Genomic DNA, 21,382 nt, shown 5'->3' on the forward strand with positions numbered 1-21,382 from the left:
TCCTGACTCCCCTGGAGCACTCAGGCGTCCTTGTCCAGCCAGAGCACCGACGGCATTCCCCACTGTCCCCTCCAAAGACCACCGAGTCTGCAGCCAGAGTCCAGCCTGAAAGCTGGGTCCCCTCTGCTGTGGAGCCACTGACGTGGGACCCTCCGTGACCAGTGCTGTTGATACCCGAACTCCCCCCACTGTCCACCACCACTGCCCAGCTCACATGCGCCTCACACCTCAAGCCACATGGACACGTGCCTCACACGCACACCATGCATGACTTGCATCTACCGCATGCCTCACACACACATGCCTCATGCCTACTGCATACCTCACACGCCTACTGCATGCCTCATGTCTACCGCATGCCTCACACACACGCATGCCTCGTGTCTACCGCATGCCTCACACACCACATGCCTCACACGCACATTACACATACCTCACACCCACCGCATGCCTCACATGCACACCACATGCCTCACATGCACACCACACATACCTCACACCTACCACATGCCTCAGGCACACATGCCTCACACCTGCATGTCTCATGCACACCACACATGCCTCATGTGCCATACACCTCATGTACGCCTCGCTCGTGCACACCACACACCACAACACTCAAACCACAGTCCACAATTTGGACAATAGGGTGGGTTCACAGTGAGGGCAAGGGTCTTTTATTTCTGGGCCAGGTGTGGGTGGGAGTGGGAAGGGTGGCACCCCCCCCCGGCCTGACAGAGCTGCACCCCAAAGGAGCAGCTGTACTTCACCCTGGGTGGCATCACCCCCTTCCCCAAGGGTTCCACCTGCCCTGGCCTGGTCCTGCCCTGGCCGTGGGCCGGGGCCGGTTGTCACAGGTGATGACACTGGAGTCATGTTTGTGCAGCTCTGGCAGAGGAGCTCCAGCCTCGAGGACACCAGCTGGAGGTGTCCCTGCGGGATGAGGTCTGGGACACGCACAGTGACAGCCACGGTGTGGGCAAGACCCATGAGGACAGCTCTGGGCCGGTCGGAAGGCTGAGCACGGCCCCAGCGGAACTGGGGACATGGTGTGGGGTCCCTGCAGGGTCACACTGGGCCAAGGGCTGTGGGTAAATCTGCCCCGAGGCCTGCGTTTCCTCATGATAAGTGCCCCCTGCTGGAAGCCACCTGATATTTGCCAGCGATTTAATGAACTGCAGACCACAGAATGCCAGGGCCTTCAGGTGGCCTGATGTGCTTGACCCGCCTCATCCTCCCTTTCTCCAGGTGACCCAAGCTCAATGACACCCCTTCCCGGGAATCAGCACCCGGACCAGCCCCTTCTGGGGAGGGGGGGGCTTGGCAAGGGAAAAGGTGGGAGCCCAAGAGGCCCTTGGGCATAGGGGCAAGGCGGGCCCTCTGGGCATTAGGGGACGCCCACACCAGGGGTCTCAAAGCTGTGAGGACCCCGGGCAAGCGGTGAGGATGGCCACTTCCCCCTCCTGCTTTATGCCCACCTAGGTGCCCCCGTCACCACACTCAGGGCCACTGGCTGCAGCCACAGGCTCCCCAGAGGTGGAGGCAGGAAGGAGAGCAGGGCTGGGGCTTGAATGCGGCAGCTTCCGCATAAACGGGAACACCCTGTGGAGGAGAGCGGACCTGAGCACAGGGCGACTGTGTGGGTCCTGCCCGCCTCACTGCCCGGGGCGCAGGGCGCAGCCCAGCTCACCGTCTCTTGGCCTCTGGGGGAATCACAGCTTGTGCCAGCAGGTCTTTGTATGCGGCGGACTTCAGGAACCTCGAGTAGGAGTCCTGCAAGAGACGGCGTTCAGCCAGCTTCTGCTGGGGGTCCAGCCTGGCACTGCAGGGGCCCCTGCCAGCCCCAGAGCCCCCCGAGGGGACAGTGCTGGATGCATCCATCCCAGACCTGCCCTAGCCATGTCAGACCGACTCAGGGAGACCTGGGCTCCTAGCCAGTGGGGCCATTAACCCTCAAAAGGTGGGCAGGGGCCCAGTGCCCACACCCAGAGGAGTGAGCCATGGGACCTCCAGTGGGAAATCCCAAGTAGTGCCTCCCCTGGTTCTCGGTGTACCCCAAGAGTGAGGGCGAGGACATGGAGCAAAATAAAACGCAAGGTCGAGAAAAATGGTACAGTATGCAATAAAGGAGAGAAATCTATGAACCTGTTTATATTTTTAAAAGAAAAATAAATTAAATTCTAAATAGTTAATTTTAGTGGGAAGACGGGAAGACTGTGGAAGGACTGGGACATAACTAGATTTATTTGAAATGTACCTTGTTCGTAGACTGGATTTTGAACCTGTGTAGATACTTTATATAATTACAAAACAAAACAAGGAATACTCAATTCCTGAACATCGAAGGTAAAGGGGAATGAGTGAGCTGGGCATCCAGAGGGTGACAGCACTCTGACCACACGCAACGGAGCTGTTCAAGGGGCGTCCCCAGGACCAGAAAAGAGTAAACCAGTGTTGGTGAATGCATCGTAAAGGGCAGGGCTGGGACTCCTGAGTGAAAAGGGAGGAAAAGCGAGTGAGCCATTACGTTAGCCTTGTTGCAAACCACGGTTTTCAGCGGGTTAGCGAGGAAAGAGATGAAAGTCAGAGAGCTGAAGGAAACTGTGTAATCCTGCCTCTGAATCAGCCATGTCAGGATGAACTCCTGATATATGCTACCTAAAACACTTCTGTTTCCTAATTCTCTTCACTGAAAGGCCTGCAAACAAGCCAGGTGACAACAAACTTGTCCGGTGCGCAGGTCACGATTTCCAAAGAGCCTACAAGGGCCAGGGCTGCCCGCGGGAACGGTGCAGGAGGAGCCTGGGACAAGCCGCGGCAGATGTCAGAACACATCAAATGCCTCAGGAGCCAACGCGGGGACAGGGCCGGTGGGGGGAGAGGGGGGCCCTCTGCACTGCAAGGAAGAACCACGTGAACGAAACCCGCCATCTGCTGAGAGCGTGGATTTACCGTGGTATTAAAAACATCTCCAACTCACTGACCACCCTTGGCAGACACGGTGGGTCCAAGTCATTATTCTGAAAAGTGGAAAATAAGGAATGAGGCACTAACTGTGCCTTCCCTGGGGGACCGCGCGACAAAGAGCAGGCGAGGGGAGACGCCTCTGAGTATGTGCCAGCTCGTCAACAGAGGCAGGGACGGGCCGGCTCCGCACCCGAACGGAATCACGGGTCTGGCCGGCAACTGCCAGGGGCTGCTCGCAGCACAAAATGGGAGACAGCTGGGCCCCACGTACCTCCTGACGGAAGGACACAGCGAACATCATCTCTGAGGAAAAATACTGTCCACAAAACCAAACACACACGATAAAACTGAAGATGAATCTGACCAAGTCTGAAACATCACTACCAACATCCAGAAACACAGGTGACAGAAACACACTCCAAAGACACGGCAAGGGTACTGTTAGTATGGTCTAGACTGTGAGCAACTACAGGACAAAGGACCTCCAACTCCTTCAAACCCAAAACTGTACTTTAAAAAGAGATTCAAGAGGGGCGCCTGGCTGGCTCAGTCAGAGGAGCATGCAACTCTCGATCTCAAGGGTCATGAGTTCGAGCCCCATGTTGGGTGTAGAGATTAAACAAATAAATGTAAAAAAGAGGTTTGGGGCGCCTAGGTGGCTCAGTGGGTTAAGCATCCGACTCCATCTCAGCTCAGGTCTTGATCTCAGGGTCATGAGTTCAAGCCCCATGTTGGCTCCACACTGGGCGTGGAGCCTACTTAAAAAAGAAGAAGAGGTTTAAGAAACTTATTAACCAATTCTAACATATGTACTTTGTTTTGGACCCAAATTCAAGCAAACTGAAAAGAGAAGAGATAAGTATTTATAGGCTGCGGCATTCAGAGAAGACCCCAGAAATGTCTATACCCTACCCTCTGGACCTGTGGTCGTGTCCCTTACAAGGCAAAGGGACTGAGGTGGGGAGATGCCCTGGACTGGACAGGTGGACCCGGTGTCACCACGGGGCCTAAAAGCCAAAGAGCCTGCGGGAGGACCGGAGCGACAGGCTGGAGATGCTCCACTGAGGGCTAGGAGGACGCAGGAGAGGCCACTTGCCAAGGAAGGCAGTGTCTCCAGAAGCGGGGAAAGGCAGGAAACGTGATTCCCCACCCCGCCACCCTGGAGCCTCCAGAAGGAGCCAGTGCGGCCCACACCTGACCTCTGCCCCAGGAGACCAAGGTGGGACTTCTGACCGGCACACGGTGACGGAATAAAAAGTCGCCGTCTTACGGCTCTGGGTTTGTGGTGATTTGTTACAGCGGCAACAAGAGACTAGGCACAGAGCCCAGGTGGGGAAGTTTGGACCCTGACCAGCTCTTTGAGGACACCAAGTAAATACCCCATGTTCAGTGTGTGATGCTGGCATCTGGGGTCACACTGGAAAGGGAAGGAGGGGGTCCACGTCCTTCAGAGGATCCTGAATACACAGACAGAAGTCTGAAAATGGCTTGACAGTCACGGGGTCGGGGGCAGTGGGCAGGGGTAGATGAGGGGTCAGGACTGGCCCTGAGTTGACTGTTCTTGAAGTCAGGCAAGTAGGAACACGGGGATTCATCGTTTTACTATACTTTTGTTTATATTTGGAATTTTCCGTTAACTTTTTTCTTTAAGATTCTATTTATTTGACGGAGGGAGAGAACGCAAGAGCAGGTACACAAGCAGGGGGAGTGGGAGAGGGAGAAACAGGGTCTCCGCAGAGCAGGGAGCCCGACGCGAGGCTCGATCCCTGGACCGTGGGATCATAACCTGAGCCGAAGGCAGATGCGTAATGACTGAGCCACCCAGGCGCCCCCATGTTAAAATACTTTTTAAAATCACAACTGGACCTCTCCTTAAGCAAGAGGCTGGGGTGAGCCCTCTGCTCCTGAGCCTCAGTTTACTCCTCTGTAAGGCAGAGCCTAAGCTGCAGGTGTGAACTGGAGGGCAGTGGGGAGGGGCTGGCCCCCACGGGGCGGGGTACTCCCACGCTCTCCGGGCCTGCACCCCCACCTTCTTCATCAGCATGTAGATGTGCAGCTGGGCATCGTCCAGCACGTAGCGGTGGGGCTGCTGCAGTCCCTCCAGGGTCCGCTCCATCGTCCGGCTGTCTATGTTGACCCAGCAGGCAGCACCAGGGGCCAGGAACTGCCTGTGTCGACAGAAGGGGGAGAGGACACAGGCCCAGTGGGTGTGGGCTCCGCACGCCCGTCCGCCGCCGGCCAGTCCCCGCCCCTTGGCACTCACTGGTACACGGCATCCACCATAGCATGGACCTGGGCCTGCCCTCCGTGACGCAGCTCCTCACATGCTTCCCAGAAGCTGAGGTTCTCAGCTGGAGGTCCACACACCAGGTGAGGCCCACCCGAGCTATGGCCAGGGCTGGCAAAAACCTGGAGGGTCCTTAGCAGCAGTGCCCTCCCAGGGCCCTCGAGCAGGGCATGGGGCTTCTCACCACTGAACTCGGTCCTCAGGAAGTCCATGAAATGGGCCCGTCCCAAAGGGTCTTCCAAGAGCTCCTGGAAGCTGAAACCCCATCGCTCCACGCGGAGCTTTGTGGGCACAGTCACGCTGAGGGAACACAGAGGGGCTGGTCAGGAGCACAGGGAATGGGCCGGTGGGAAGGAAGGGTGGGGAGCAGTGCCCCTTGCCCACCCTGGGCTCACCTGGGTGCATTCATGGTCCAGTAGGTGTCATCATCTGTGACCCAGGGGTTGCTGGGCAGGCACCCTGACATGATGGGGTCGTGTGGCGCATGCTGGCTGCTGAACTTCAGGTACCTAGGGGGTGGGGGGCGGTGCCAGGGGCCAGTGCAGGGAGAGGCTGTGGGGACAAGGGCACTAGAGGAAGGGTCTGCACTCTGGGCCCCCCAGCCCACTCACGCCTCGAGGCAGACGGAAGACTTCACCCGGGCCCTGGTCAGGGCCTTCCTGTAGCGCTCCATCTAGGACATGAGCCCTATGAGGTGGGGCCTGCGCTGGGGGTCAGCCAGCCCAGGCCCCTCCCTGCCACCCACCCCTAGGACCTACCTCCCGCTTGTAGAACTCCGTATTCTTGGTCTGAAAGGGGTGGAATGGGCTGCAGTTAGAAGGCAGGCCCTGTGGGGACTGACCATCCACCCTGGGCTCATGAGTCCATCCTTCGGCTGGTGGAGAACGGCTCAGGCCCCCCGCCTTGCCCCTTGAAGCCCCCTCCTCTAACGGAGGTGTCTGGCTTTCCAAAAAGCATCTGGAGGCCTCTAGTCCAGAGGTTTCCAGAATGTTCCATGGAGCCTACATGCTGTCAAAGTTACCTTACAGTTCCCCAATTGTCCCTATTTCACGTTTTCAAATGTATTTAGGTCATTTAAAAAAAAAAAAAAACAGCAGATAGAATGCCCGGGTGGCTCGGTTGACTGCCTTCGGCTCAGATCAGGATTCTGGAGTCCCAGAATCGAGTCCCATGTTGGGCTCCCTGCCCGGCAGGGAGTCTGCTTCTCCCTGTGACCCTCCCCACTCTCATGCTTCTCTCTCTCTCTCTCTCTCTCATTCTCTCTCTCAAATAAATAAATAAAATCTAAAACAACAACAACCAGCAGATACATGAGAGATACGGCCACAGGATCACCGTGGGGGACTTAGTCTTGCTAACTTGTGCTCAAGGTTTTCCCATCCTATTCAGAGCTCAGTGCGTGCCTGCCACATCCTCAGGGCCAGGTGGACGGCCTGACCCTTCCCAACACCCACAAATTGCTCAGGATGCCTGGGATCTCCAATGTTGGTCTTGGCTCTCTTTGGCCGTCCTTATAATGAGAAAATTACAAACCTGTAATCATGAGCTACAACTTAAAAGTCAGGAACAAGTTTTATCTGGAAGACACTAGATATTGTATATTTTGGGTTTTGTGGGATTGGAACAGAGAGCTCAGCTGCAACCAGGTCTGGACATGTCCATCCAGCGGCCACCAGAGGCCTTGGAGGGAGGTAGCTGGCTCAGCCCAGGACTCTCAGGCCCATGGCTCTGCTGGGCACGTCTCCAACTGCCCTGGACCCTGGGGCTGTCCCAGCCTGGGCAAGAGCTCCCACCCTTCCCAGAGCCCCATCACACTTACTTGCACCCAGTGTAGCAGGTTGGGGAGGCAAGAGGTGAGAGTTAGCAGAGGCCTGGGAGTGGGGGTGTAGGCAGGGGCGAGTGATGCCGGGAGCAGAGCAGGGCCTCTTGGTGTCAGGGTCCCCAGCCATTTGGATGGATGGATGGATGGATGGATGGATGGACGGACGGATGGATGGATGGGCAGCCCCCACGCTGGGGTGGGGAGACATGTATGCAAGGGTGGTGGGGAGTGGCCTGGGGGCACGTGTGCAGGGCCCTCACCATCTGCACTCGCCCGGCCGTGCAGGAACTGCGCTCTGGACCCTGCTCCAGGACGCTGGGGACACCTGGCTGCAGATGGAAGGCCAAGATGAGGTGGGGGTACAACGCAGGTGGGCCACTGAGACCCAACCCAGCCTTGTGTTGCTGCCCCCCACCCGCCTCCATAAACTGAAGCTCTGCACCCGCACGTCATCCTGTAACATGGAGACTGACATTCGGAGGAACTGCAGAGGCTGGGCCTCCTCTCTACCTGTCCCACCCCCGCGGGACCTCACCTCAGGCGAGCTCACCTCCCTGCTGGGCTCCTGACTGCTCACACCACAACCCTCACCATCCTTCTTTTTTGTTTAAAGCAGGCTGTATGCCCAGTGGGGCTCAAACTCACAGCCCTGAGACTGAGAGTTGACTCCACTAACTGCGCCAGCCAGGCACCCCTCTCACCACCCGTCTCGTGAAACGGTCACTTGCCACGCATCTTGCCGCCCCATCCTCAAATACACGTGCTGGTCTGGCCTCTTCCTCACCGCGGCCCAGGGCGCAGCCCTTATGCCCGCTCCCCCAGAAGCTCCAGCTGCCATTCCCAGCGTCCCCTCCACTTGGACCCTCGCCCTGCATGGCCCTGCCCTCAGCCCACATACACACCCTTGGGGCCACGTCCACCCCACCTTCCTCCCCCCACCCACCCACCTGGCCCTCGGGTGCAAGATGAGCCATCATTTTCCCAGAGACAGCCCTCCCCCCACCCACACACATACCCCGGATGAGGTGCTGGACCTGTGGGTGGCTCGCTCTGCTTTTTTCACAGGCTTTTCCCACAGGAACCCCCACTCATGGTAGATCTGATGGGCTCCACAGCCCCACACAGCAGAGGGACTGCAAACCACCTGCCCAGACCATGGCTCTGGGTAAGGCCTAACTCCAGGCCAGTGCCCCCAGAAGTTCTTGGCCTGTGACCCCAGTCCCTTGATGCTGTGGATAAGCCTGGCTCCACTTTGCCTCCTCCCTTAGACCTCAACGAAACTGGTTTGTTGTGCTGTGTGGACTGGCCCTGTGATCTCTGGGTTCTGATGGGTCCCAGAACTAGAACTTCCTGCTGGGACCCCAAAAGCCCCATCCTTACCACAGGCTCAAAACGTAGGTCCAGAGAGAGCATTTGAGGGAGGCACACGGACTCCCAGCCAAGACCCCACTGCTGAACAAGGAACCGCACCGCCCTCTCCCCACACACAAGGGGGCTTACCGGGGGCCTGTTCACCAGCCAGTACGTCTGTTCCTGACATGCAATGACCAGCCTGTCCCCCTTCCTGCGCTGCTTAGCTGCCCTGGTGGGGGGTGGAGTTGGGGGGGACATGGCGCCCACAATAGCAGCTCCCCACCCCCTCCCCACCCTCAGGCCAGAGCCTGGTGGGCAGCAAAGCCTGGGCAATGGTATCTCTGGCCCCACAGTGCCCGGTGTGGTACTCCTGGGCCTGCCGGGCAGTGCCCACTCGGAGTGAGCAGGACAAGATCTTACCGTAGTTGCTCTCGGGCCTGCATCACCACCAGGTCCCACGTGTGGCTGATCTTCCTGTGTAGCTGGTCATAGTGTTCCTGGGGGATGTCAAGGTCTCCACTGGGTAACCCCCCCTGCCCCGTGTCCAGCTCGGGGGTGCAGACCAACCACCTCCCCACCGAGACACATAGGGATGATGTGTTTGTGTATCTGCACTCTCCTGGGGCCTAGGCTGTGTGCTCCAGGGCAAACTGTGAGGTCCCAGAGCCAAGAGGCCAAGAGCAGGGCTTGGGTCTGGGGGGGGGGAGGGGGTCCCACCTTCTCGTGGCCGACCAGGGCCCCCTGCTTTCGGATGTTCTTCTTCGTCAGGTAGATAGCTGGAAGGACAGGGGGCCAGGCTACAGAGGAGCAATCTCTGCCCCTCGACCCTTGTGGCATCACTTGGGTGGGAGGGCAACAGTGCTAGGAACTTGTCCCGGGTTAGAGCCCACTCCTCCTCACTCACCATAGTCCAGCTCAGCAGCTGGCCACAGGGTGCTCGTCCAGAAATAGGGCGTCTGGTATGGTGCAGGGACAGGGTGTCCGGGACCTCCTGGGGCCTTCCCCACCCCAGGAGTTGTCCACCTTCCCAGGTCCCCTGGGAAGAGGGTGGGCTGGCCAGGCGGTGCCTCAGAACCTGCCTGTCTGCCCACAGCCTGGAGATTCACAGACCACTGGCCATTCTCCCCCACCTGGAACTGAGTTCTGCTCACCCCCTGGGGCCCAGTGCAGGCACTGCCTCCTTAACCGGGCTCCCTGAGTCCCTACTGCCAGGTGGGGTGGGGTGGGGCCTGCCCAAGTCATGCATGTACTCAGTCTGTGCTGAGGACTGAGAGCAAACCCTGCCTGGGTCGCTGTTGTAGCCACGGAGGCCAGGCAGGGGAGCTCCACCGTGATTGGGGATACACAGCAAGATGGCAGGATTCTGTCCTCAGGTACCACCCGAACTTCTTCATGAGCGGGGGCTGAAGAACCCTCACGGAAACCATCAGAATCCTCCACAGGTCCTATACCCTTTGTGGGAGCCCTGTTGTAGCCTCAGAGAAACCAAAGGTCTCTCCCCTTAATCGGGTCTTTCTACCACAGGACACTCATAGTCCAGGCCTTTCGGGGAGGGGCAGTGGATCCAGACCTGTGATGACATCACCACTTCCTACTCCAAACACAGTCTCCCCCCCTCCACAAGTCCCCTCTAGTGGGGCTGCTGGCTTGGGGTTCCCACCTGCTCCCAGTTGCACCTGACCTGGAATCTGTAGGGTGTGTCGTCTGGCCGGAGCACAAGGCTGCGGGGTCTGCGCAGAGGGTATAGGTAGCCGTGCAGCACCAGGAGGGTGCCCAGGTGCAGGGCCTCTGGGGGGAGGGGCAGGGTGGCGAGCGCTCAGCCTGGGAGAAGCGATTTGGAAGCTCTCCCTCCCCAGCGCACTTGGCTCAGCCTTAACACCTGTGAGCCCTGAGCAGGCCCAGCCCTGGCCATCAGCACAGCGACCCCCGGGCAGAGGGCAGGGGGCAGGATAACCCCCTTACCCTCCTCTGAGATGCAGTACTTCTGGACCAACCAGTCCACGACGTCGCTGCCTGCACACCAGAGACTGGCATGGGGCAGGGGTAGGCGAGGCAGGGCCGCCACCAACCCCGGACCCGGGGGGTGCCTCACCAGCCACGGTGTGGGGAATGACGGTGATGCGCAGGCGCTGGTTCCGCATCTCCACGCCCTGGTCGGGGTCCTGCATGCTCACGACCACCCGCTCCATCTGGGCGAAGGGTGGCCTTGAGGGGCTGTTCCGGCCAGCCTCCCCCCACCCCCACATCCTGATTCCCCGCAATTGGCCGGGATGCCCGGGATCGGTGAGCTCAGAGAAGATTAACGCGTATGACGGTGGGATTTGGGGCCGCGGCGGGCAGCGGAGGAGCGGGGGAAGGGGAGGGGCGGAGGCGAGGACCGCTCCCCTCCCCCCCCCCAGGCCCGGCCTCCGCCGCCTCGCCCCGTCTCACACAGTGCCATCGCCCCCAGACCCGCGTCCACACTCGTGCGCACCCGCACCCACCCCTCTCCTGCCGCTCCCGGCCTCACATGCCGGGAAGTCCGGGGCCGGGGGATGGCGGGACCCCCACCCGGCACCCACCTTGCTGAGATGCGGCATCTGCGCACCCGGGCGTCCGCCGGCCATGGCGGCGGTGAGGCCAGATGGCGCGTGGGTGTGGAGCCGCCCCCGGCCCGCACGCCCCGCCCCCGGCCCGCACGCCCCGCCCAGCTCGCCAGGCTGGCTCGGCTCCGCAGACCCGCCGGCCCCCGGCCGCGTTAGCCTCAGCGCCCGCACCGTCTGGGGTCTGGAGTCGGGAGGAATCTCCCCCCGCGTCAGGAGAAACTGAGGCCCGTGCCCGTGCCCGTGGGAGGGGCCCCGCCCCTGGATGGTGTGGGGGACTGTGAGGGAATCGCAGCTCACCTGGGACAGGTGGGGGGGCTCAGGGAGAGGAGGGTCTCTTGGAGAGGTTCCTTGTGGGGAAGGTGGGGTAGGGAGGAGGACACCAGTTTAAGGTCTACGGTAGCACCTGCCTCGCACAGCCAGCCCCTGTGTGGCCTCCTCGGGATGCGGCGCAGTCAGGACGCGGGTTTGTGTGCCCCAGGAGTGTGTTTGTGATTGGGACGTCGGACGTCACACCATGTCAGCGCCTGCAGGCTGGTGTGACACTGGAGGGCTGTGCAGGTTCATCGAGGCCTGGGGGGATGGCAGAAAGCTCACTTCCCCCAGCTGCACGGACACCTGGGCGGGACCAGTTGGGGAACAGGCAGAGACTCCACAGATGCAGGACATCTGAGACTGTGGGAGAGGAGCATTATGGAGAGAGAGGATCTCAGCACCCACCCCACAGCCCCCACCTCCAGACACACCCATGGTGCACCTGCCTCCTCTAGGCTCCCGGCCCTGTCCTGGCCCTTTCTCTCCCTGCTCCAGCAGCTTGGTTACTACCACCCCACAGCCCTGTTGCTGGACATTTTTTTTTTTTTTAAGATTTTATTTATTTGAGAGGGAGCGAGAGAGAGCATGAGCCAGGACGGAGGACAGGGAGAAGCAGACTCCCCGCTGAGAGGGGGCCCAAACACGCAGGACTTGATTCCAGGACCCCGAGATCATGACCTGAGTCGAAGGCAGACGCTTCACCAACTGAGCCACCCAGGCGCCCCCATTTTTAAGAAGTTCAAATAGGTCTATTTCTGCTTTTTTGGAGATAGAGTCCCTCTGCTCCCTCTGGGCGTGCTGGGGACAGGGCAGGATAGATGGGGTTGGCCCTTGGCCTACAGCCTTAGACTGATCCATTTCCACTGCTGACAAGGCCAGGTCCAGGATGAACGGGGGCAGGGGGACCAGATTGGGGGCTACCTCTACCAGGGTACCATCCTCCCTTAGATCCCAGTGAATTCGCAACCATCCCCACCCACACAGGTGGGGTCAGGCTGGTCCTGACGGTCCCTTCTGGGTGGGTGGGTATCTACAGAAGCTGAGGGCCACCAGAGGCCTTAGCTGTCCCCAGCCTCAACAAGTGGCTTCTGGACCAACTACCCCCCATCCCCACCCCCAGGGAAAGGGCAGCAGAAATGAGGGAATCCTGCCTTGGAAACATTGTGGACAGGTGGAACTCCAAGGGGGATGGATACCAAGCCCATGTGTCCCCTAGCACCCATGGCCCTCCTCTGCAGAAATTTTGGAGGTACAGGTGGGGGAATCATAACACGGTCCCCTGACTGGGCTCTGGTGGGGGTAGGGAGGCTTTGTCTACGCTAGATACTCAGGGGCAAAGGAGCCAAGAGTGGACGAGGGTCTGTTTGTGAAACCAGGGTGGCAGGGGGACCCTCTCCCTCTTGTTTTATGCAAAGGTAGGTATGAAGCCTGGGTGTCCTTGGAAATTGAGGGGGCAGAAGGGGTATATGGAAGAAAGAGGGACTTGGGCTGGTGTTCTACCTCCTCCACTCAGACCCTTGATCCGGCGCTCCCCAGCCTGACTTGCAGCTTCCCCCCCCCCCCGCCCCGTTGCCTGCACTGGCTGCCCCCATCTGCCCACCCCAAGGTTTGTTTAGGCATCAAGACCAGAAGCCCCTTTTGTGCCCCTCTCTCAGCCCTCCACCACCAGGATTCTGCTTCAGATCAGTGTCCTTTCCTCCTCAAGGACAGGGAGCTTCATTATGGTCTGGGTGCACACAGCCCAGAGACCTGCAGCACACTCACGCAGCCCAGTCCATAAACATTAGAGTAATGCCTGTGTGACTGACTCCATGTTGCATCTCACTAGGAGGGTGGGACCCTTGTCTCTGGGTGATGTGGACACAGGTCTCTCTGTGCTAACGCCTCTGGGATGTGGAGCCACAAGGCTGCGCAGACACGCACCCCCATCCGCATCCCGCAGCTCCCAAGGCTGGGCAGACTCCAGGAGTCCCCACTGCCCAGACAGAAGATCCGGTGGGGGTGGGGAAGGGAGGGGAACCTGTCGAGCCCCAGGTGCGGCCTGTACCGCCTGCAGGTAATGAGAGCCTTAGGGGCCTGGGGGAGGCGGGGAGCACCTGCTCCACTGGGCGCCCCCAGCCCCACCCGCCCATCCCAGAGGGCTTCCCCGGAGAATCCCCCAGACTCTCACGGACGCCATGGGGGCGGGGCCGCTCTGATGGACAGAGCGGGGTGTAGCCTGGGCCGGCGGCTGGGACCGTCACCGCGGCGGCTGTGCGGGCTTCTGGGCGCCCGCGGCGGGGACGACCAGGTGCCGGCGCCGTGCGGGCGACACGCGCGTCTCTGCGGGGCTGCGCGGGGTCCGCGGAGCGGCTGGGGGCGCGCGGCGCGGGCGCGGCGCTGGGCGCGGGGGGCGCTCCCGGCCGGGATGAGCTCACCGCAGTCGCGCCGGGGCTGAGCGCCGAGCCGGGCGGCGGCGGGGCGGGCGGCGGCTCCTCGGCGGCCGCGGGCCACCATGCTGGGCCTGGACGCATGTGAGCTGGGGGCGCAGCTGCTGGAGCTGCTCCGGCTGGCGCTGTGCGCCCGAGGTGAGCAGGCTGGGCTGGGGCCAGGGTGGCCACGTGGGCGGGGGTCTGGGACGGGGAGGGTGGGGGGTGGGGGGTTGGGGAGGCTTCAGCCTAGGGCGGGGGTTGGGCCTCCCCCGCGGAAACTTTGGGGGCGCGCGTGGGGAAATCCTGGCGCGGTCCCCCTACTGGGCTCTGGCGGGGGCGGGGGGCTTCGTCCAGGCCAGACACTCAGGGGCAAAGGAGCCAAGAGTGGGCGGGTCTGTTTGTGAAGCCAGGGCTGCAGGGGGACCCTCTCCCCTTGGGAACCTGCCCCTGAGATCCCCTCTCCCTTGGGTGGGGCTGGGGCTCTTTCAGGGCGTGTGGTGATCCCTGAGAAGCCTGGCGCACAGTCGGAAAAACCCTGTCCCAAAACACTATGGGAAGGGGCTTAGAGAGACCCCTGCCACAGGGCATCATGGGAAGGGGGGCTCTAGGAGACTGAGTCTGAAGGCGCCCAGGGAGGTAGCCCCAGAGCATAAGCTGAGGGGTTTAGAGAGAACCGCCTCTACGACCCAGGAGCACCCCCGGCAAGAACCCCTAGGATAGCGGGAAGGTATACAGAGATGTGAAGAGATGTGGTGGGCAGAGCCTCTGTTCTAGGGAAGACCCTAGAGGTCAGCGGTCCACAGTAGTGGTCTCCAGTCCTTGGGGCTATCCCCCTTTCAGGGTCTGCCCCCGTGCCGTCCCCATCTTTGGCCTCTGAGTCAGGGAGGAGCCCTAGATGGATGGCTGGGCCAGAGAAGGCAGCTGGTGCCTCGGGGATGTCACTTGGCTCCATCTCTCAGGAGCCTTCTCCAACCCCCAGGGCCCTTCCTAAAGGGTTCGGGTGTGGGTGCTGCTCAGTCTCTTCCCAGCGCACCCCTCTCCCTGAGCCCCCAAGCAGCCCTCCCTCTCTGAGCGCACATCCCCTTCCCTAACCTCCCACCTCTCTCCCTGAGCCTCCATTGCTTCCTCTGAGTTCCTGTGGGCCTGGGCTGTGAGCGGCACAGCTGGCCAGATGGGGGGCCTCCAGTTTGATGAGTGAACGCCAGGGTCCGCTGGGGGCAGCGACTCACGCACCTCCCCAACCCCCAGTCCTCCTGACTGACAAGGAGGGGAGACAGCTGCCCCCTGACGAGGCACTGGATGAGGCTGTGCCTGAGTACCAGGCCCCAGGGAGGAAGAGCCTCCAGGAGATCCAGCAGCTGGACCCGGATGATGAGAGCCTGGCCAAGTACAAGCAGGCATTGCTGGGGCCCCTGCCCCCTGTCACGGGTACGCACAGCCCTGGGCTGGGAGGGGAAGGGAGAGGAGGGGAGGGGAGGGGAGGGGCGAAGGCTGGGGTGGGCACTCTGGTGACTTCCGGTTTTTCCCCAGACCTGAGCCTACCCAACGTGCAGGTGACCAGGCTGACGTTGATGTCTGAGCAGGCTCCGGGGCCCATCACCATGGACCTCACAGGTACTGCCCCCCTTGGGGCTCCTGGGGCAGGGTCTGTGCTATCCCAGGAGGTTATTCCCTAGCTGCACTTTCCCTAACAGGGGAGCTGGCCGCGCTGAAAAACCAGGTGTTTGTCCTGAAGGAGGGTGTTGATTACAAAGTGAAGATTACCTTCAAGGTGAGGGTAGCTGTCATGGGGGACGCCTGCCAGCTCAAGGTCAGCCCCCCGGAGGGGCCCTTAACACCCTCTGTCCCCCAGGTCAATAAGGAGATCGTCAGTGGCCTCAAGTGTCTGCATCACACCTACCGCCAGGGCCTGCGTGGTGAGGGCGGCAAGGCGGGGCTGGCCCGGGGGTGGGGGCGGGGCTGTGGGGAGGGTCAGGTGGGGCAGAGGGTGGCCCCTGACAGCCTCCCCCTCCCCCAGTGGACAAGGCCGTGTACATGGTGGGCAGTTACGGCCCGAGCGCCCAGGAGTATGAGTTTGTGACTCCGGTGGAGGAAGTGCCTCGAGGAGTGTTGGTGCGGGGTGCTTATGTGGTCACGTCCTTCTTCACGGATGACGACAGGACGGACCACCTGTCCTGGGAGTGGAGCCTCCACATCTGCCAAGACTGGAAGAGCTGAACGCCTCCCATCCCAGGGGCTGCCCTCCCACTCGGGGTCCTGCTTTTCCCTGCCCCTCAGTCAGTGATCACACCCCCCACACCCTCTGCTCCGTCCTGGGACGCCCCCTCCCTGGGCTGGCACTGTGCCCCGGACAGTCCTATTAAAATCGCCTTGTCTCAGTGCCCTGGGTGTTGCTTCTGTCTGCCTCCCCTCCCCCCGGGGTGGGTGGGGGGAACCTTGTGGCCTTATCTTCCTGGGACTAGGACTGGGCGCCACGTGGCAGCTGCAGCTTGGCCCCCGGCCCCCTTATCTGCCCCCTGCCTCGTGGGCCCGGCACTGCCATGGACGGCCAGTTCCTGCTCCCGCCGCTGCTGCTGCTGCTACTTGGGGCCTCAGTCCTGTGGGGACAGGGCCCGGGGCCAGGGGGGGCCGAGGAAGAGCCCCCCGATGAGGAGATCCCTGAGGAGGATGGGATCTTGGTGCTGAGCCAGCGCAACCTGGGCCTGGCCCTACGGAAGCACCGCACGCTGTTGGTGCAATTCTGTGAGTGCACCGGGCCGGCGGGCTGGAGGACCCACCGGGGCCGCCCACGGGGTTCAGCTCCCCACCCTGGGGGTCCGGGGCTTGTGCAGTGAGAGGGCTTCCTCTCTGCGCTCTTGGCCCCCACCGTGCTCCTGGAAGCAAAGCTCTGGGACTGAGCTGGCCTGGGGGGGGCGGGGCGTGCAGCTTGAGCAGGGGAGGGTGGGACTGGGGAGGGAGGTGCAGGTGCAGGGAAGACCCTTGATCATCGTCCATCTGTAAACCCTTTATGTAAAGGGCCAGATAGCATTCAGGCCCTGCTCATTCTTCTGTAGATTTTTACAAACGTTTACACATGGGAAAGCCATTCCTAGGTTGCAGGCTTCCACAAGCAGACGCAGGTGGCCAGGCGGCCGGCCTCAGGGAGCGGCAGCTGGATGATTCTTCTCAAACACGCTGGCAGGATGGGGCCGCCCACTGCACCCCTGACTTGGGGCCTTGGGGAGTCTGGCTCTGGGGCAGAGGCTCAGATGGTCCCCGAAGGAGGCGGGTGTGTGGACAGGAATGCTCCCTGCCAGACCTGACTGCCTCCAAGGTCTCCCAGCTCCGGCTGGGCGGGAGCAGGGGCTAAGGCTGGGGCCGTGGAGGCCTGGGGTGCTCATGACCCTATCCCCCAGATGCCCCCTGGTGTGGGCACTGCAAGGCACTGGCCCCTGAATACAGCAAGGCCGCTGCCCTGCTGGCGGCAGAGTCCGCCGAAGCCAGGCTGGCCAAGGTGGATGGGCCCGCTGAGGCAGAGCTGACCAAGGAGTTTGCTGTGACGGAATACCCCACGCTCAAGTTCTTCCGTGACGGGCAGCGCACACACCCGGAGGAGTACACTGGTACCGGCAGCAGGCACCGGTGGGCAGGGGCGGGGCTGGGCTGGGCCCAGGCTGAGGGGACTTTTCACAGGCCCCAGGGAGGCTGACGGCATCGCTGAGTGGCTGAGGCGGAGGCTGGGGCCCAGTGCCACCCGGCTGGAGGATGAAGAGGGTGCCCAAGCTCTGATAGACGGCCGGGATGTTGTGGTCATTGGCTTCTTCCAGGTGAGCTGGTGCCACTGGGGTCCAGGCCATGGGAGCAGGGCCTGTGGTGCAGCTGACCTCACAGGCTTGGGCTCCTTAGGACCTACAGGACGATGATGTGGCTACCTTCCTGGCCCTGGCCCAGGACGCCCTGGACATGACCTTTGGCCTTACCGACCAGCCAAAGCTCTTTCAGAAGTTTGGCCTCACCAAGGACACCGTGGTCCTTTTCAAGAAGGTGGGTCACAGGGCCAAGGTGGGTGCTGGGGGTCGGGGCTGTGGCTCCTGCTGACCGACCCAGTGCCGTCCAGTTTGACGAGGGTCGGGCCGACTTCCCAGTGGACGAAGAGCTGGGCCTGGACCAGGGGGACCTGTCGCACTTCCTCCTCATGCACAGCATGCACCTGGTCACGGAGTTCAACAGCCAGGTCAGCTGGGCCGTAGGAGCGGTGGCAGGGGCGGGGGCGTGTCCGTGGGAGCCAGTGCCCGTCAGTTCAGCCTGCCCTCGCAGACTTCTCCGAAGATCTTCGCAGCCAGGATCCTCAACCACCTGCTGCTGTTCGTCAACCAGACGCTGGCCCCGCACCAGGAGCTGCTGGTGGGCTTTGGGGAGGCAGCTCCCCTGTTCCGGGGACAGGTACTGGCTGGGCCGGGGGGCGGGGGGAGGGGGTGGTAGGGAGGTGGGCTGCCCACCACAGACTCCCTGTTGGCAGGTGCTGTTCGTGGTGGTGGACGTGGGTGCCGACAATGGCCACGTGTTGCAGTACTTTGGTCTGAAGGCCGAGGAGGCCCCCACCCTGCGCTTCATCAACATTGAGACCACCAAGAAGTATGCGCCTGCAGATGGCGGGCCAGTCACCGCGGCCTCCGTCACCACCTTCTGCCACGCCGTCCTCGGTGGCCACATTAAGGTCTGCTGCTGAGTTGCCCACCCGGGGAATGGGGGGTGGGAGCAGCGGCTCCCAGGGGAGATCGCCACTGGAACCCCTGGCCCCGTCCCCCCAGCCCTACCTCCTGAGCCAGGAGGTGCCCCCTGACTGGGATCAGCGGCTGGTCAAGACCCTCGTGGGCAAGAATTTTGAGCAGGTGGCTTTTGATGAAACCAAGAACGTGTTTATCAAGTTTTGTGAGTGTGGAAGGCAGTGGGTGGGGGGCAGTGGGCAGATGGGGTCCCTGCTGGCTGTGCCAACGCCCCGCTGCCTTAGACGCCCCGTGGTGCACCCACTGCAAGGACATGGCTGCGGCCTGGGAGGTCCTGGCCGAGAAGTACAAGGACCACGAGGACATCATCATCGCGGAGCTGGACGCCACAGCCAATGAGCTGGAGGCTTTCCCTGTGCACGGCTTCCCTACCCTCAAGTACTTCCCGGCGGGGCCGGGTCGGAAGGTGAGGCGGGACCCCATCTTCCTAGGTCTGGCTGGGGCTTGGTCAGCGCGTTCCTCCGGCGGTGGCAGGAGAAGGGGGCCCGGCTTCGAGGGGCGTGGCCTCGGGTGGGCAGGGCTTCGAGGGGGCGGAGCGCCGATGAGCGGCCTCGGGTGGGCAGGGCTTCGAGGGGGCGGAGCGCCGATGAGCGGCCTCGGGTGGGCAGGGCCTCGAGGGGCGGGGCGCCGATGGGCGCGGCCTCGGGTGGGCAGGGCCTCGGGGCAGGGCGTGGGCTTGGGGGGGTAGGGCCCGGCCTACGTGGGACGTTGGAGGGTAGGACTGGGTGGGGTATATTCTCCAGAACCTGGTGTCCCTCCTCAGGTGATTGAATACAAGAGCACTAGGGACCTGGAGACCTTCTCCAAGTTCCTGGACAACGGGGGCAAGCTGCCTGTAGAGGAGCCTGCAGGGGAACCCACAGCCCCCGACCCGGTGGGTGCCTCTGTCCCAAGGTTCCCACTCTCTGGACAAGCCTGATATGTGGCACTGCGGTTGCCAGGGGCAAGGGTGAACCAAGGGTGCAGCTTCCAGCTGGGCCTCTGTGACCCTTTCCAGGAGACACCTGCCAACTCCACCACGGAGCCCAAAGAGGAGCTGTAGCTGCCCCCGCATCGCCATCTGGTGCCCCCACATCAGTGCCCTGGGAGTTGTGCAGTGAATAAAGAAAGAGCTTTGGTCCTGGACTGTGTGGTTCCTGAGTATGCCTGACCACCTGGCCCTTGCCAGATAGCCTCCCGGGCCCCGTTCCATCTTGAGTAGGGCCTAGCCCTTGCCCCCACCCCTTTTGGGTAGATTCCTGACGCAGATCTGGGTCTGGGAACCCACCCCTCTCCAGAGCTCTGTCCCCGTGCCTCCAGAAGACACCCCCCAACACACACACTTAACTCTCCGAGGCCTGCAGGGGATGGCAGGCCATCCAGCCAGGCCCCACCACAGAAGACAGGTACACTCCACAGCCAGAGAAGGTTCAAAAATGATTTTATTTCATTATTATCCAAGTACCTTTGAAAAGATAATTGTACAAGTCAGCGCATGAAAAATGGGCGGGGGCAGCCCCCCACTGGCCCTGGCCTGAGAAATGTACATATTTACATGGGCCCTTAGAGGGGAGGGGCCCGGGACCCGCTGAGCCAGCGCTCTGGAAATGAGGATGGAGGAGGGAGAGCAGTAAGGGGCTCCATCACCGGATCCACACAGTGGCAGGCAAGAGACAAGCTGTGTCGAAGGCACTCGGTGACATGTACAATTTACAGAGGCCCCCACAGGGCCCCTGGCGCCCCAGGCCTAGGCTAGGCCTGACCGGGGTACCATGTGGCGGACAAGTCCCAGAGGGTGGGGCAGAGCCTGCGGTGTGAGCGCCAGGGCGAGGAGCGGGTGCGTCTGCCCGCCGTCAGCAGCGGGGCACCGCTGGAGAGGAGGATGTTTGATGCGGCCCCACGGCGGGCTCCCCGCTCAGGCGGACTCTCTGAGTATCACTGAGGAGCGGACAGGGCACCCTCCTTGTCAGCTGCAGGGTGGAGGCCTGTGGGACCACGCAGAGGTACCCCCACCCATCTGCACACAGATGGACCCAAGAGGAGGCCGGCTGCAGGGCGGGCAGCACCTGGCCTTCTCCCAGCAGCTGCATGAAGCACACAACACAGCACGACCCTCTGACGCTCTGCGTGCGGCCCCCCGCCCCGGCCCGACGCAGGCCCAACCCAGCACAGAGGCCAGGCCCGCCCGTCAGTCCACCTTCTCCACCTTGCCAATGATTTTCTCCTCAAAGACGGGCAGGACGGTCTCATCTTCCCGAACCTCCTCAAACACCACTCCGCAGTCAAACTCATCGCTCACTTTCTTGAAGTAGTATCTGCAGGACGGGGACGAGAGGAGACGAGAGCCTTGTGCCCTCCTCTCCGGGCCCGGCAGCCCCACTCTCCCTCATGTGGCGGCAGACCCTGCTGCCCGTTTGCTGGGGGCCGACACCGAACACGTGCAGTGACCACACGCGGGGTCCCCTGCCCCTAGCCAGCTCCTCGGCTCTCACCTGTAGTTGCCTTTCTTGGTCAGCAGCTCCTTGAACTGGCCCAGGGTGACCGCGCGGCCCCGCACCAGGGTCCTGTAGGGGATGGGCTCCCCGCAGAAGTAGTAAGCCACCACAATGCTGTCACATGGCTGGGCACTCCCACTGCCCGCCTTCCGCTGGGACTTCGTCCTGGAGGCAGAGGAGCAGTGATGACTGCTGGGCTCGGGGTCTCACAGGGCACACCCCAAAGGGCCTCAGGACCGCAGGAAACACTAGGCAAGGGCCAGACGGTGGGCCTCGCCATCCTCAACGCCTCGTGTGCAAAGGCCCTGACACCCCCTCGCCCGGAGCGCCACCTCCAGCCCCCAGGGGCCTCACTCCATGCGGTGTCCCATCCCGAGGTGCCGGTCCTGCACCGGGCCCATGCTC

General features: G+C 61.8%; 4 protein-coding genes across 5 annotated transcripts in view; 2 read left to right on the top strand and 2 right to left on the bottom strand.

Moving 5' to 3' along the window:
* Positions 1-678: 678 nt before the first annotated feature.
* RGS11 (regulator of G protein signaling 11) lies at positions 679-11,046 on the bottom strand. The gene is made up of 17 exons (XM_028111700.2): positions 10,991-11,046; positions 10,522-10,618; positions 10,392-10,442; positions 10,111-10,217; positions 9,334-9,385; positions 9,147-9,205; positions 8,850-8,926; positions 8,577-8,658; positions 7,337-7,405; positions 6,013-6,036; positions 5,866-5,927; positions 5,650-5,763; positions 5,439-5,554; positions 5,231-5,318; positions 4,997-5,135; positions 1,691-1,773; positions 679-1,602 (listed from the first exon to the last, which is right to left on the bottom strand). Exons 1-17 carry the CDS (start codon positions 11,033-11,035, stop codon positions 1,479-1,481), a joined length of 1,389 nt encoding a protein of 462 aa, XP_027967501.1. The 5' UTR covers positions 11,036-11,046; the 3' UTR covers positions 679-1,478.
* A 2,774-nt stretch (positions 11,047-13,820) lies between these two features.
* ARHGDIG (Rho GDP dissociation inhibitor gamma) lies at positions 13,821-15,954 on the top strand. Its single transcript, XM_028111973.2, has 6 exons — positions 13,821-13,893; positions 14,986-15,165; positions 15,268-15,351; positions 15,432-15,508; positions 15,590-15,653; positions 15,755-15,954. Exons 1-6 carry the CDS (start codon positions 13,821-13,823, stop codon positions 15,952-15,954), a joined length of 678 nt encoding a protein of 225 aa, XP_027967774.1.
* Positions 15,955-16,277: 323 nt separating this feature from the next.
* PDIA2 (protein disulfide isomerase family A member 2) lies at positions 16,278-19,545 on the top strand. Its single transcript, XM_028111947.1, has 11 exons — positions 16,278-16,479; positions 17,133-17,339; positions 17,410-17,543; positions 17,623-17,760; positions 17,834-17,950; positions 18,034-18,159; positions 18,236-18,433; positions 18,528-18,648; positions 18,728-18,909; positions 19,267-19,377; positions 19,501-19,545. The coding sequence occupies exons 1-11, from the start codon at positions 16,278-16,280 to the stop codon at positions 19,543-19,545; spliced, it is 1,581 nt and encodes a 526-aa protein (XP_027967748.1).
* Positions 19,546-19,916: 371 nt separating this feature from the next.
* Positions 19,917-21,382, bottom strand: part of AXIN1 (axin 1) — a 51,342-nt gene continuing 49,876 nt past the window's right edge. For both annotated transcript variants that reach the window (XM_028111621.2, XM_028111622.2), the window contains 2 exons: positions 20,975-21,142; positions 19,917-20,797 (listed from right to left, as the gene is read on the bottom strand). In XM_028111621.2, the coding sequence (XP_027967422.1) occupies positions 20,671-20,797; positions 20,975-21,142 (295 nt within the window). In that variant the 3' untranslated portion in view covers positions 19,917-20,670. The remainder of the gene's footprint in view (positions 20,798-20,974; positions 21,143-21,382) is intronic.

The sequence above is a fragment of the Eumetopias jubatus genome, unplaced genomic scaffold, assembly GCF_037043125.1.
Source record: "Eumetopias jubatus isolate StellerSeaLion01/CBP00866 unplaced genomic scaffold, mEumJub1_p1.0 scaffold_12, whole genome shotgun sequence".
Taxonomy (NCBI): Eukaryota; Metazoa; Chordata; class Mammalia; order Carnivora; family Otariidae; genus Eumetopias; species Eumetopias jubatus.

Bases quoted from the DNA above. Each gene is read 5' to 3' on its own strand.
- RGS11 (XM_028111700.2), bottom strand. From the start codon at position 11,035: ATGGCCGGCGGACGCCCGGGTGCGCAGATGCCGCATCTCAGCAAG. The intron at 10,218-10,391 runs GTAAGGGGGTTA...CCCTCCCCCCAG, and splicing joins GTACTGCATCTCAGAGGAGG to AGGCCCTGCACCTGGGCACC. The intron at 9,206-9,333 runs GTGAGTGAGGAG...CTGTCCTTCCAG, and splicing joins AGCTGCTGAGCTGGACTATG to CTATCTACCTGACGAAGAAG.
- ARHGDIG (XM_028111973.2), top strand. From the start codon at position 13,821: ATGCTGGGCCTGGACGCATGTGAGCTGGGGGCGCAGCTGCTGGAGCTG. The intron at 15,352-15,431 runs GTACTGCCCCCC...TTTCCCTAACAG, and splicing joins CATCACCATGGACCTCACAG to GGGAGCTGGCCGCGCTGAAA. The intron at 15,654-15,754 runs GTGAGGGCGGCA...CCCCTCCCCCAG, and splicing joins CTACCGCCAGGGCCTGCGTG to TGGACAAGGCCGTGTACATG.
- PDIA2 (XM_028111947.1), top strand. From the start codon at position 16,278: ATGGACGGCCAGTTCCTGCTCCCGCCGCTGCTGCTGCTGCTACTTGGG. The intron at 16,480-17,132 runs GTGAGTGCACCG...CCTATCCCCCAG, and splicing joins CACGCTGTTGGTGCAATTCT to ATGCCCCCTGGTGTGGGCAC. The intron at 18,160-18,235 runs GTACTGGCTGGG...CCCTGTTGGCAG, and splicing joins CTCCCCTGTTCCGGGGACAG to GTGCTGTTCGTGGTGGTGGA.